Source organism: Megalops cyprinoides, chromosome 17 (assembly GCF_013368585.1).
Source record: "Megalops cyprinoides isolate fMegCyp1 chromosome 17, fMegCyp1.pri, whole genome shotgun sequence".
Lineage (NCBI taxonomy): Eukaryota > Metazoa > Chordata > Actinopteri > Elopiformes > Megalopidae > Megalops > Megalops cyprinoides.
The window spans coordinates 21,272,671-21,287,262 of NC_050599.1; the positions used below are offsets into that span (position 1 = coordinate 21,272,671).

The window sequence follows — 14,592 nt, forward strand, 5'->3', positions numbered from 1 at the left end:
GGCATTGATCATACTCTATGGGGTTAGAATCCTGTAACTATACCTCTCTTTCCACACCCACACTATTCAGGGGTCTGCTGCCTTGGTGACAGGAAACCTCATTATAGAAATATGAAATAGCCTTGATAATGTGGGCCATTTCAACATCAAATTTTAACTGGATGACTAAAGGCCATTTTCATATGAACTTTAACACACAATATAATTGTCATTTAAAGTCGCTTAATGAATTGTCACAGGATGCTGGGCCAATATTCAGTTGATCTGTTTTGGTAAAGACTGCACTGTTTCCAGTTGTGGTTGTGTGTTTAGTTTCCTGACTTCCAGCTTAACCCCTCGGCATACCCAAAACTCTCTGTGGCTACCAGACAGAACATTAACAGTAATATTTACCACTTCCTTTCCGAGCACGCAGCAGTCACAACATAAACTCCTCAGATAATAATCACTTGCATATACTGGCACACTGCAAAAATAAAACACACACTGAGAACTAGGAATTGGAATGTATATTTTATTCCTTCAGTCCTTCACAAACACAGCTGAATTACTGATATGCATTTCCGCTTTAGAGTAATTTGTACAGTTTTCAGCTCCATGCTTAACTTAGCAGCACTCTTAACAAGACGGGAGAAACTGGGTGGTTCAGTCCTACTATACTCACACAGTAGATTTCCAGTCAGTTCAGTTCGCACTGTGGGCTGGCCTAGTACAGTCCAGCCCTTCATAGCTGCAGTTTCTACAGTTCCAACACCAGCCACCTTCAACTGGCGAGCACTCAACACCAGAACTAACTACATACTAACTGCTGAAGTGTAATATATCTGACCTGGGGAAAAAAAACTTAACCCAGTTTCTTTTTTCCATCCTATTGCTGGCCTGTATGCTACAACTGGCTATATGATTACCCGTACTCTTCCTGTTTTTCCACAAGTCAACATTCATTTTCAGAAACTCTGTACAGCCTTCAATCACTTCAGGAGGAGAAAGCACTTGATTGGTCATTCAGGAGCAGGCAGCCCAAACCAGAACACATGCAACCCTCAAGGGGTCCACTAGAGGGTGCTGAAACCAGCATAAAACAACACCTTACCATGCGAGAAGCTATTTCAGGGCCTGGCATGCGGTGCTTGAAGCTGTTCTACCCCCAGTGTATGCTGGGATGCCTGTGGCCCACATCCACACTGCTCTGTGCTATGTGGCAAAGGTGGCATTAAGACTTTGGGTGGCTGGAGTCTGCATTCAGTAGTTCGGAGGCCTTACACAGAGCAATGGGGCCTCTCTGCTTCGTACCCGTATAAAAGCAGACACAACCTTCAGCCGCATTGGTCTGACCACAGTCTCATTTACCCTTATCTTATCTACATCTTTCAGCTCCCCCAAATTGTTTTTTCTTTTCGCCTTCATCGGTTTTGTAACATCCTGCAAAGCACTTTGCGGATCCTCAAACAACGCTGACATAGTGCAGATCTTCGTACCGCCATACGAGGCGACTTCGTGTGGTACACGGAATAATTTCATCCAGGCACAGGAGGCAAGTTAAATATGCACCACGAACAGGGGTTTCAGCGCTGCGGACAATCAAAGCGGGGTGGGCTTGACCACTGCATCGACTTGACCTGGGGTTATGCCGGATGACCATGTAGTAAAGGGGACTGTCGAGAGCGCCCTGATTGGTTGATGTGTCCCACGTGAGCTGCAGCCAATCAGATACACCCTTGGTCAGGATGCGTTGGCTCAATCATCCATCCATTACAGAGAGAAGTGGAGACCCAGCACAAGAGGAGCATTTTTTATCAGGATTTCTATTTAAGGTTCTAGATCGTCATCAGCAGGACAAGGCGTGGAGTTCTGTTCCTCATGCTTACACCATGCACTTATTTAAATTATATTCCACCTCTGTACTCCAACTTACGTTTGCTGACATCCGGCTTAATTTAATCATCATGACTTCAAGATATTCATAATGCATTATTATGAAACTATTATAGGTTGGGAAGCTATAGGCTGAAAGTTATAGGTTGACCACAACTACTCTAGGAAAAAAAATCCAGTGTTTGGTAAAGCATTTTTCACACACAAAGAAAAACATCCAGTTCAAATTATCAAATCCAGTTATAATCAATTATGAAATATCAAAATTCTCACAGATTGTGTGTTTCAGTACAGATTACATTTTTTCCACCATACATACAGTACATAAAAAGTTAATTACTCTCACAAAAACATATCTTAAAATCATCACATTCCCTCATATGAAACATATACAACTGATTTTTAATAGCTGTAATTTGCGATCAAACAGCCTCATCTGTAACAGAACAAACAGGGGAATTACGAGAGAGCTACAAAATGTCTTCAGCTGATGACAAAAAAAGACTGTGGCGACAGTCACATCACAAAAGGAATGGTTGCACTGATCTATGGGTCCAGCAAAGGAAACTCCCGAAGGAAAATGACTGAAGACTGAGGTGAAAAGGGTGGGACAGACTCGGCGACGTCGGCCGCGGCTTTTTGGTTGGCGCACACGAGCGGTTTAAAAGTGTGTGGTGTCATCGTCATCGTATGTGAGCGTGAGGAAGGAATGTCGGCGAACCGTGCCCTACATACGCGGCACGGTTACAGTACAGATTTAACCGGCCTTCATTTACTCTGTGCGAGTCAGTCATTTGCGAGGCGGCAGCAGGACAGGGGGGAAACCCAATAGCGCCGCATACCCTGTGCGTCGGATGAGTGGTTTTTGATTTTGCCATAGCAGCAGTAATCGACCGCCATTCGAGACGGAAAGGCCATTCCCAGCATTCAGGAGTAACTGGATATGTATCAGGTTCAGATCTCAACTGAGAAGCAGGAGGAGAATAAGTCAGACAGAATATACACAGAAATAATCAGTGTAGGTCCCACCCTTTTGTATTGCACAGAATTTGTGGATGAATCTTAAAACATACCAACACACACACAGGAAAAAAAACTAAAACAAAAACAAAAACTTCACATGAGGCGGGAAATCTCTCTCTCAGATCTGGGATCTGCTCGACACAAAAACCCCTGAAGCTCTGCTGCCAGGACGACCCCCCCCCTCCCCCCCTCCAGTGCGCTGATCTCAGATCTGCAGCACCAGGCCGGCGGCCGAGATGTTGTCCCCTCCCCCGGCGGTCTGGAACACCTCGGTGCACACCAGCACGGGCGCCACGCACACCTGGTAGTCGTTCTCGTCCCAGCAGGAGACGGGGCGGGTCTCCAGCAAAGGGATGCGCTGGCTGCCCTCCTGCCGGCTCACCGAGAACGACTCGTCCATGATCAGCTTGGCCTTGCTGGGGTTGATGTCGGGCGAGCCGCACACGTGCCGGTTGGCGGTGAGCGAGGCCTTGGCGGCCGCCGACATGGTGTTCTTCCAGCGCGAGCCGCGCGTGACGATCATGGCCTGGAAGGCCAGCGTGTGCACGTGCAGGCGGGTGAGTGGCCGCCCCCCGCCGCCTCCCCCGTGCCGCTCGTTGGCCAGCCGGTAGAGCTCGCGCATCTGGTCCAGCACGGTGGCCACGCGCGGGTTGGGGTCGGACAGCACGGTGACGTTGCCGCCGCGGAGCAGGCTCAGCAGGTTGGGCAGCTCCTGCTCGTTCATGCCCAGCGAGTCGGCCTCCGGCAGCACCAGCCGCAGCAGGTCGCCCATCAGGCCCTCGTCGACGAAGCTGGCCATCTCGAAGTGCACGCCCGTCTCCGGGGCCGCCGAGGACAGCAGGTGCGCCAGGCGCCGCAGCAGGGCCTCGCGCTCTCCTGGGGGAGGGGAGTGAAAAGCATGATGCGCCTTCACACGCAGAGCCAAGCATGCAGGGGACGGCAGTGTAGCATAGTGGTTAATGAGCAGGACTCGTAACCAAAACATTGCTGGTTTGATTCCCCGCTGGGGCACTGCTGCTGTACCCTTGGGCAAGGTACTTAACCTACAATTGCCTCAATAAGTATCCAGGATCCAGGTGTATAAACGGATAGCATTGTAAAAAAAACTGCAACCTATGTAAGTCGCTGTGAATAAGAGCATCTGCTAAATGCTGGTAATGTAATGTCATGCAGAATAGCAGCCTGATAGGTGAAGCATTTCTGCCAATCACTTTAATGAGAACGACTGCAGCGCTGCCAGGTACAGGATCCACTGGAACCCGTTGAGCCTGGTTTGCAACAGAAATGCGTTTCCATCTATTCAACACATACGAGTTTCTCAAAATCACAATAGCTAGTTTAGAGGAGAACTGCCACCCAAACGAATGGTTGTGTCTTGTAAATATTCATCATAAAGCTTACATTTTATTCAACTGACTTGTGTGGGTGTAATAAAAACAGCTCATCTATTCTTCAGCTTTGAAGGGTTTAATAATATCTAAGCTTTTATAAGGGGACAGACAGGGACTCAGACAGCTGTCCACTGACCAATGCAGGCTCTGCAGCCTGCCACACGTGAGGTGAGGACACTCTATGCTATTGATCTGGACTGCACAGACTGGCAGGCAGCAGTCCAACTCCCAAGCACCTTCACAATGACCTGCCACTGTCCCTGCTGCCCTTTCCCATGCCAAAGCGAACATCACTCAATGGCGACAGGATAGGGGTGGCCTCTATCTGTTCTCACCAAAACACCCTCCCCTGTGCTCCACTTCTCAGTTCAAATGTAACAGGAGGCATTGGTCTTACAGCGCAGTCAGAGCAAAACACTCTACACAACCAAGCCTGACTGAGGTGGACTGCATCAGGCACAAAGCTAGTACATTATAACAGTTCATAATAACATAAGGTAATAAGCAGTATTCAGCATTAGGACTGTTGACACCAGTGAGGTGCACAGCTAACCACTAAGATAAGAGATGTTCTTCTCTTTACACGCAAGGAGTGGAAAATGGGGCGGAGCTCATTTCTACTACTCATGGCTTGGCTATACCACACACCCCGCCTCTCTCTGGAATCCTCCCCGTGGCTCCTCACCTGCTTTGAAAGGGAAATTGTCCATCATCTGCAGGCCTCCTATCACCAGCAGGTCGGGCTGGAATCCCTGCAGCTTCTGCTCAAAGTCCTCCATGGAGGCAAGGTAGGGGTTGTGGTCGTCACTGTGGACGATGTACCTGCGGCCGGGAGGGAAGGGAGTCAATCACAAGAACGCAGTCCAAATCAATCCAGTAATACTGCTTGATAATTATTCTAAGAACAGACAGTATGGTTTCATAAAATACCAGTAGTTTGTCTTCCAATTATGTCTAAACATGTTGAAATATCCCAATACATATTGCTAATTCGTGAGGAAAAATGGTTTTGCTACCAGTTATGTCATCAAAGCTACCAGCTTTGATGACATAACTAATGAAGAAGCTGAAATCAAAGGGTAGATAATGTCACACCTGAACCAAAACATGGGCTGTATTTATGGGCAGAGTCAGTCTCAGAATGACCATACACACATTTCTTTTAGCAACCTAAGCATAGCTTAACTATCAGATGATAAGTCAAACAGTGTGAAAAGTGACCGAAAAGCTTAACTGGGAAATGAATATGAGCTGAAACAATGAACTCTATAGATCTAGCTGATATATTGAGTTCATTATCCAAGATAGGATTCCGGGGCGGCAGTGTAGCATAACGGTAAGGTGCAGAGCTCATAACCCAAGGCTTGCTGGTTCGATTCCCTGCTGGGGAACTGCTGCTGTACCCGTGGGTAAGGTACTTATCCCAGAATTTCCTGAGTAAATGTCCAGCTGTGTAAATGGATAACATGTAAAAACAGTAACCTATGTGAGTTGCTCTGGATAAGAGTGTTTGCTAAATGACTGTAATGTAATATCTTGAATTATCGTCTCGAATAGATACTTAAAAATCATTTCAGATTTTGATTGTTTGGCTGCTCTTGGCCAGCAAGCTACACAGCTAATTATATAATCACACAATCAGTGTGCAGCTATACAAGGCATAAAATCAGATACTCTAGTGTGTGAAACCTCTATCATTCTGGCTAAAGCAGCGCTAACACTAAAGCTGTTATCACAACATCACAGATTCCCTCAGCAACATCACAGATGTTTTTTATTATTTTATTATTACTTCTTTGCTACAGCTAAGTTAGTTTTTTCAAATGCCACACCAGTAATAGCACATGCTTTTCTGGTTGGGAAAGGGAGGCGATTTAGAAAAGAAATAGCATGCATTTGCCTGTCTCATTGCGAACTCACGTGATGACATCAGAGGCTTAGCCAAAGCGGTCATATGAATTCTTGGCGTGTCCAACTGAAAGCTTTCCCCGGGAGTTATTTTCTCTCATAACAGAAACAGTAACAAAGGAACAACTTCCGCTGCAGGGGTTTACTGACCTGTTGGCCCTTTTGGAGGTGTACTGCCCCCAGGTGGCCCCTGCGGGGTACTCCAGTATGAGGTGGATATCTGGCTCCTCCACAGAGTTGCCAGCCACTGAAAGCAGGACACAGGGTGATGGAGGATGGACAGACCGGTACAAAGAGGAAGAGGTGAGGAGGGTTGAGTACACGGAGAAGAGTAGGGGGACAGGGAGGAAAAGCCAATGGTTATCATACTGTGGGAAAGACTGCATTGTTGCAGGCTGCGCTAACAACTTACGCTTGCAAATCAAGTGCAAGGCGCACAGCCTAATCACCTAACAGCGTGGTGGAGAGCTACTGATATTTGCCAACTTGCTCTTGAGGGAAATAACTTCTGGCAGAGCCGCCCTGAAATTCTGAGCAACTGCTTCCTTGATCTCATGCTGTTAGTGTCGGCACATGTAAACAAAGAGCTTTTGTTTACTAGAGAGATTCATGATAATGCCAACAATTTCACCTCAAAAGACGCTGACTGTAAAATTCAGGATCACTTATAAACCTTCAGGCTGTATGCATTCTGAGTGAAGGAATTCAGTGGGGCACTGGAGCAACAAAGCCTGTACCTGAAAGGAAGATAGCGGAGGGTGTGGTATAGCAGGAGACTGATACTCGCCCAGCAAATCAAGTTCTTGACAGAATGAACCACAAAAGTGACTCAAAACAACGTTACACAGGGCAGTCACTGTCCACTTGGCTACCCAGCACTCAGTGTGGCCAGCGGTTATGCTGTATTTGTGGGAGCAGGCATGTTTAAGGAAGAAGTATCCTGGTGCAATGGCCTGCAAACAGTGCCAGAGAGATCATTATAGGAGACACTGAACATTTCCAGCCAGACAGACCCATCGATCTGTGCGAGAGAGGGAGGTGGTCGAAGCGTTTGTGACAATAAGTGTCTGAGAATGAACCTTCTGCAGTGACGCCATCTCAGAGTGGCGTCATGGAAACGCAGCAGAGGACTATGGCGGATGGATACGGGCTACACGCCGCCTTGACTCAGCTGACTGTGTGAACCGTTTGGTGAGAAAGAGCGCCTCTGTGCCTCGGCACCTCGGGCGGGCGACGCAAACTGCTGACTCACCCGTGATGTGCTGCGACAGGACGTCGTTCAGGTCCGGGCTGAAGCTGCCCCCCAACAGCACGTCGCAGCCCTCCATCGCCATGCGGCCCGCCATGACCGGCGCGTTGCCCCCCACCGACCAGCGGTTGCCCGGCAACTCCCGAGAGGCCTCCACCAGCTGGCTAAAGAGCGTGTCATTCATCACAAACCTCCTGAAAGATGGGGGGAGGGTAGAGAGAGAGAGAGAGAGAGAGACAGAGAGAGAGGGTGGGTCAGAGACCAACACAGAGAGGGAAAGAAGGCAGAGGCAAGGGAGAGAAATGCAGACAGGACAAAAGTCAGAAAACCTGCATATATTCAACCAGCAAATAAGGAACCAGAAATGGCATGCAACAAAAACTTCCACAGAGAAATAGTACTGCTTATGCACTGTGAAATGGAGTTAAACACAAATATAGGTATATAGTTGCATAATTTATCAATGTTAAACAAATGCTTTGCGCTCATATAACATGAACCTCCTTCAAATCAACGCTCAAATGCAGAAATAATTGTTTCTACAAGGCCATGTTTGGGGTTCTGAAAACACGGTGTGCATTAACAATGTAGCAGAGCATTTTCAAACTCAACATTAATTAATTGTTTTCATTTTAATACATGTTTTGTCCTTCCATCCAATGAATCAAAAAGTGCTTCATTGGGGAACATTTGCCCTGTGCTGTATTTTGACAGAAGCAAATCTATCTGATTCATGAATATGCATGAATATATCTCTGATATCAAACTATTTATACAAGTAGTTTAAAGACTACTCTATATTGCACACAATTGCCCTTGTCTTCATAATATTAAACCTATTTCATACTGAAGAAATGCTCATTACTTTGACAATGCTCTTCACTAAATAACCTCATTTTTAACATCCTCCTCTTCTAGAATAATTTGCAAGCATGGTATTTATACAGGATATTGTGTCAATATTACAAAAATTTTCATATTGCAAATTTATATTTTAATGTTAAATATTGGATTTAAATGCTGAATTTTGACAGCATACCCTACCAGACCTTTTTAAGTTGTATGTACTGATTTCAACATTTACTTACTGGTTCATTATTCAATTATTGAATTTAAAATCTGAGTATGACCTGTATGATTATGCTCTCAGGATTACAATTTTACAGCTAATCACATACCACATAAACAACTTGAATTGCTGGGTGTTGTCACAGCGAGTTAGTCAGGAATGAAAGGGGCCATGTCCAGCATGTGTGTGGCATGCTGACAAGCAGGATTGCAAGGACTGAAGTCTAAAGTCCAAAGCCACAACTTCAGCAAACTTCACAGCTAACCTATTCACCATGTTTGCCAGGGTAGCCTTGTCTCACTGATCTAAAATGGTTTAAATGCAGCTGGCCCATCTTTCAGTTCCTATTGATAGGTCTTTCTCAGCACAGCTGAAAACATGTTCACTGCTTCTAACACTTTTTTCTTCTTAATTCAGCCACTTAGGAAAACGTATATGGACAATAAATGCTACTGTAAGCCAACAGTGAGTGTTCAACAGCTGATGTTCCTGAAGAAATAAGATACTAACAACTGACTGGGCATATCTAACCCATAAAGATCCTACTGACCAGCATGACAGATCAAGGATCATACCAAATCAATCTAGCAGCAGAGAAAACGGCACTGGATAGCACTTGGGCAAGCGAACATTCGCCTGTAACAACTCTCCTTCAAACTCTGGAAATGTCATCCCACTACGCTCCCATGTGGCCAGGGTCGACTGAGATGAGCTCATTGAACAAACACCAGTTAAGTCCACAGTAAGATCTGGCGGAAAACTTTAACAGCGCGCCTGGATTTTGCCTGTTGCTGGCACCTTTTTGAAATGCCAAGTGTATTCCATGCTCAGCTCAGCTCAACCAAAATGAACACTGATTGGTCACTTGGCCAGACAACCTGGGAAACAACCAAAAGCTTGCAGCCCTGTCTACCTGCTGGCTCACCAGCAAGCCGAGTCTCCTGATGTGCCTTACGCTTCCAAAGCGACTTAACTTTTAACTCCGCGGGAAGCGTTTTTTTTTTCAATGAACTTTAATCTGGGGAATGTGATTTGGCCGGAGACCGCCATGGCTTTGCAACTTCATTCGTTAAATTACACTTAACCAAGGCACAAGAGCAGTGAACGTAGAGTACACAGTTTTTCCATTCCTTCTCCCAGTTGAGTCCTGTAAGTCATAAAAAAAAAAAGTTCTTCCCAGGTTCACCGCATTCATGTGTCCTGGTATGCCCGTTTCCCCTCAGAGAGCCCCTCAGCGAGGGCCTCCAGATGTTGTCTGCTCTGCAGCTACGCTACGAGGGCCCCATTCCTCCTGCGGTTCCGTGTGTGAACTAGCTACAGCGCCGGAGTTCCTCTGTCATTGTCCCAGTACCCCAGTTTCCTCCCCTCCCATCCGCCACGCTCGCTCGCTCGCTGGCTCACTCACTCAGACGCCGCGCCGGGGGGGAAGAAGTAGGCGAAGCTCTCCGCCAGCTGCGCGGCGTTCTCGATGTAGTCGTGGTGGAGCGGCCGGTCCGTTGGGTGCAGCCCGATCTTGTCCAGGAGCGTCACGCCATCCACGATGATGTCCACGCAGCCCCCGAAGCCTGAAACACGAAACGGCGTCAACGCCAGTCTGCCACATTCCCGCCAACAGGGGGGGGGGACAGCGTGACAGAGGTTAAGCACGCAAACGGCCGGCATTCTCAAAAGGGCAAAGGCCTAACTTTCAACACTTTGAAACGCCAATATTTGTATCTTTCTGCTTTTGCGCTATGATGCGGTTGCCCAAAACGTGACCGTGTTACTCTGCTTTCACTCTGAGTAAAGGAAACACAAATGTGCAATACAAACACATGGTAGTGAGCTTACCCTTTGAAATGCATTTAAACGAAGCTGAAATGAACAGCTCTGCATGTGCTTATTTTACCGCATGTAAAAATAAAGTCAAAACAGTTAACAGAGATAGCGCTTTCAATTAAACACCAGATTAAGTACTATGCTAAAAGAACACGCGTCATGCATTATGTTACTGCAGCTGACTGCCGACACACAGGTCTGAACTGGTCTGCACTGAAAGACTGCAATCCTGATAGTGCTTGAGGGTAACACGCTGGTGTTGACCGGAGAGGGTTGTAATATAGAGCTACTAATACAGAGCTAACGTTAATCTATGCTTCACTGTATAGACACTTTGTTCTCTGATAAAGCTGAGCGAGCTTATCACCATATTCTCCATGACTGTCACCGGCCCTCATTCAAACAGCAGAACTAACCAACCAAATAGCAAAAAAAAAGTTTAGGTCACAGATGGTTGCAGTAGCGGCAAAGTCATTAGGCACCCGCATAAATACTCACAGTTATCTACTTGTTTCCAGCAACTTGTGTTCTAAGAAATGTTGCTTAACCGGCCTAGAGGCCAGTAGGGTAATTTCACAGTGGAATCCTTTCTATAGAGAAAATGAATGGGAGCGGACACATGACCCTTATGGAAGGAGAATCAATTACAAACCCAGTTTTATCATTTATATTTTATAACTCACTACATCATGGGACATACCATACAGAATTCAGAAATGGGGTTACTGCCATCCATTCTTTGCTTTAGAATTCAGCCATATTAACCATACTAAATTTCATCTGTATGCTTTAAAGATTTTCATATATTTAAAGGCTTAAGACTGTCATTCAATGTAAGAGCTTACACGAGTGATTGATTTATTAACAGGTTATTTGTAAAAATAAACAAACATAATTATTATCATTATCAATACCGGTTAAAAATTTTACAAGTTTTGCTGTGAAACCAAAACTATTCTGCCTTAAGCACATCTGGACTTCTTTATAGTCAACAGGACATTGTGTATACAGGTGTGTTCAAAGATGAATGCACACACAACCAAATGTATGTGAGCCCAAAAACATGTGTATATACAGATACATATAGCAGTCTCTAAACCCAAGTGTTACATTACCTGTGTTATCTAGCTACTTTTACAAAGGGCCAAAAATATATGTGCATAGCCGTGCAACATTACGGTCTACCCATTAAGAATGCAAGGTGTCTTGTGCACAAGTGTAAATGGAGTCCATCAGACCTTACTAAAACCACTTATGTGAAAAGTCGACAAAAACAATGTTTCCTTTCCACTCTACATAGGGAACAATTCATACTTGTTGTTCTTTTGGGCGGGGGCGGGGGTTGCGCACAGAATTTTCCTCGGATAAAGACAGGTCAAATTCAAGAGTTTGTTTACAAAGCAAATACAGATGAGCAGAAAGGGGAGACTAATCAGTGGATGCAGGAGTGCGAAGAATGTGTCCTTGTAAAGGTAATGAGAGAAACATGGTTCCCCCTGTAATACTGCTGTTTTCATATATGTACTTTTTATAGAACATAGTATGACCATCTAGCACGCCAGCTAATAATATTCCTTATCATATGTGCGCATGGATCAAGTTGCTTTGCGTTAGTTAGCTAAACCTGCTGAACATCGAGCTCTTCCAGCATAGAAAGAGCTAACGAACTACCCTTACAAACAAGTTCATACTGGCTGGTCAGAAATTTAGCACGCTTGTGAGATAGCTGTTAGCTGGTGACCTCACTTTGCTTATTCCAGCTAGACTAGGGCTGTCAAATTAAGGCGAATTTATCAGCTACAAAGAATAACTATCCTATGCAAGCAACATTCACACAATTCGCACAATGTGGTACACGTAAACTAGACACGTTTAAGCTAACTACACAATTGATCTTAATTACCAGCAAGCTAGCGTTGTCAAAAATGCTTGCTATGATGAGAATCCATCCATATGGCAAAGATTATCAGGTAGCTAGCTGGCTAGTCGATCTTATTAGCACTGTTAGCTTGGTAGATCGGTCGGAGAGAACACAGCTAGATGCCATTTAGCTCATTGATTGAACATTAAGTTATGTCTTACCTACAGCCACCCGGGGTCTTACGAAATTGTTCATGTCCGCCTTGCGCTCAGCTCGGAGCAGAGAAGACAGCACGGCGTGTAGCCTCGTGTCCAGAGTGTCTCGAACGGGCGTTCGGTACCAGTACGCCAAAAAAACCATCACAAAAGACATCACGGTCCCATACTTCAACAAGGAAACCCCGCTACCCAGCTCCATCTCCGCGATCGATTTCTGTAACCCTGCAATACAGGTTGGTTTAAAGTGTCATTGATCCAATTCGCCCTACTCAGTAACACCTTACTGGCAAGTAGCTAACGGCGGCTGGCTAGCTAACTACGGTAGCTTGCTGCGCTACAGTAAATACTTCAGAATGTGTTTGCATTCGGTCGGTATTGATCGGCGCCTACACCAAACGAATGAACTGGCAAAGGGGAGTGACTAAAAAGCGGAAGTAGTATGCAAACGCTGCAAACAGCTTTCCTGCAGAAATTCCTCATTTTTAAATGGTGTAGATGCAAATTCAACTGTCCGGTTACCTACTTTTGTACTGTAACTTCATCTACTTGTTTTTGTTAAAATATGACGTACCTTGTTAAGATAACCAACTGAGAAAACCGAAGCTTTAAATGCTAGGTAGTATTTAGCTACGATGAGTTTTAAAACATTGGGACCAAAAAATGGTCGGATAAACAAAATATGAAACCTCAAAATATTGCCGAAAATGAGACCCTTGTATTGTTATCGCTTGGGACATCTGGTGTAACAGTAAACACAAAACTGAAACTAAAATGTGAAAATGAAATGAAAAAATGAAAATAAAATGCCGTGTTTTTAGTTACCAGATTAACATTCAATTTGTGATTTAAATCACTTGTCGCAATATTCTCTCACTGCTGCCTAATTTCAAATTCTGGCAACCTGATTTAAAGTATATAGCTACATAGGTAGCTACGTGGCTATTTTCGCTGTGTTTGAAAATTGGTTGGGTTATGTCATATTTCACAACATGCACGCATACTCGCCACTGGGGAGGAGACATAATCCAATCAACGGTGGATTGAGAGGAAAGTGTCATGGCTGCCTAGGCTATAATAGAATATTATGCAATGTTTATGGTAAAATGGTGTAATGTGCTTTAATTTGTCTAAACGTTATAACAATATTCAAATTCTACTCGAACTATTGCATAAACAGTAAGTGTCCACAACGCAACCGCTTAAGTGAATTGTGTTTTGTGTACAGAGTACCATCCCCCACCGTTTACAGGCCTCTGTTCAAACTTGTTCCCACCAAGCTGTTAGCCTGATTTGAAAACATCAAGCCAAAGTGACGTCATCAGTTTAAAAAAAAAGCCCAAACGACATAAGCACGACTTTGTGCTTCCTAAAGCTCTCAACATTTTGCGCTTCGCGAAACCAGTAAATTCCCATGAACAAGCCCGTTTTACGATTCTAACTCAAAAATTATGGTTAAAATAATGCGAAATGCCCAACTGCCAGTTGGCTTCCCAATCCTGCAAGTCCATCTAGTGATTTTTCAGCCAATATTACAAACAAGTCAAACCTAGCAGCCTTGAGTCATTCTTGTCCTGCTGCCACACAACACCTTTGTTTTGTCCAGCCTTAGCTTTTTTAACCTCAAAGCCAACAAGGATAAGGACCTTTGACATCTGAAATTCTGATCTATTTTCATGAAGTGAAATACGAGGGGCTATATAGGGGATGCCCTGGTCAGAGTGGCCACAGATAAACAGGTCTTGACCTAACTGATAATAAAACCCCAATAGTTGAAATATTTGAAATATTGCATTTAAGTAGGGGGTTTGCCATTTTAAAAGTTGATCACACAAATTATTATTGTAAAAAATGCTACTTTATTGAGGCATACACCTTTATCCTGCAGACAAACCCATACCTACAGCCCAATAATCACTTGTTGCGCAACACCTTGTGATTATAATGAGCATCAGATGAACAAGCACAGGCTTGATTACATGATTGCTGTGTCTGTGTGGTGAGGACATAAGATACAAGAGAATGCACTGATTGATTGGCGTTTAAATTAGTTAATAGTGCTAACAATCAGCTATGCAGCTAACAGCTCTATCTTAGAAAATCTTGCTTCAAAGGACTAGTAAAGAATTATTTTACTGTAACATTCCCAATGACAGAGACAGTACAGATTTAGGGAAGAGGAT

The 14,592-nt window shown here is 44.7% G+C and overlaps 1 protein-coding gene across 1 annotated transcript; it reads right to left on the reverse strand.

Moving 5' to 3' along the window:
• Window positions 1-3,101: 3,101 nt before the first annotated feature.
• On the reverse strand, window positions 3,102-12,791 carry LOC118792711 (ADP-dependent glucokinase-like). The gene is made up of 6 exons (XM_036550618.1): window positions 12,416-12,791; window positions 9,921-10,080; window positions 7,450-7,640; window positions 6,348-6,444; window positions 4,975-5,111; window positions 3,102-3,774 (listed from the first exon to the last, which is right to left on the reverse strand). Exons 1-6 carry the CDS (start codon window positions 12,609-12,611, stop codon window positions 3,104-3,106), a joined length of 1,452 nt encoding a protein of 483 aa, XP_036406511.1. The 5' UTR covers window positions 12,612-12,791; the 3' UTR covers window positions 3,102-3,103.
• Window positions 12,792-14,592: the final 1,801 nt, after the last annotated feature.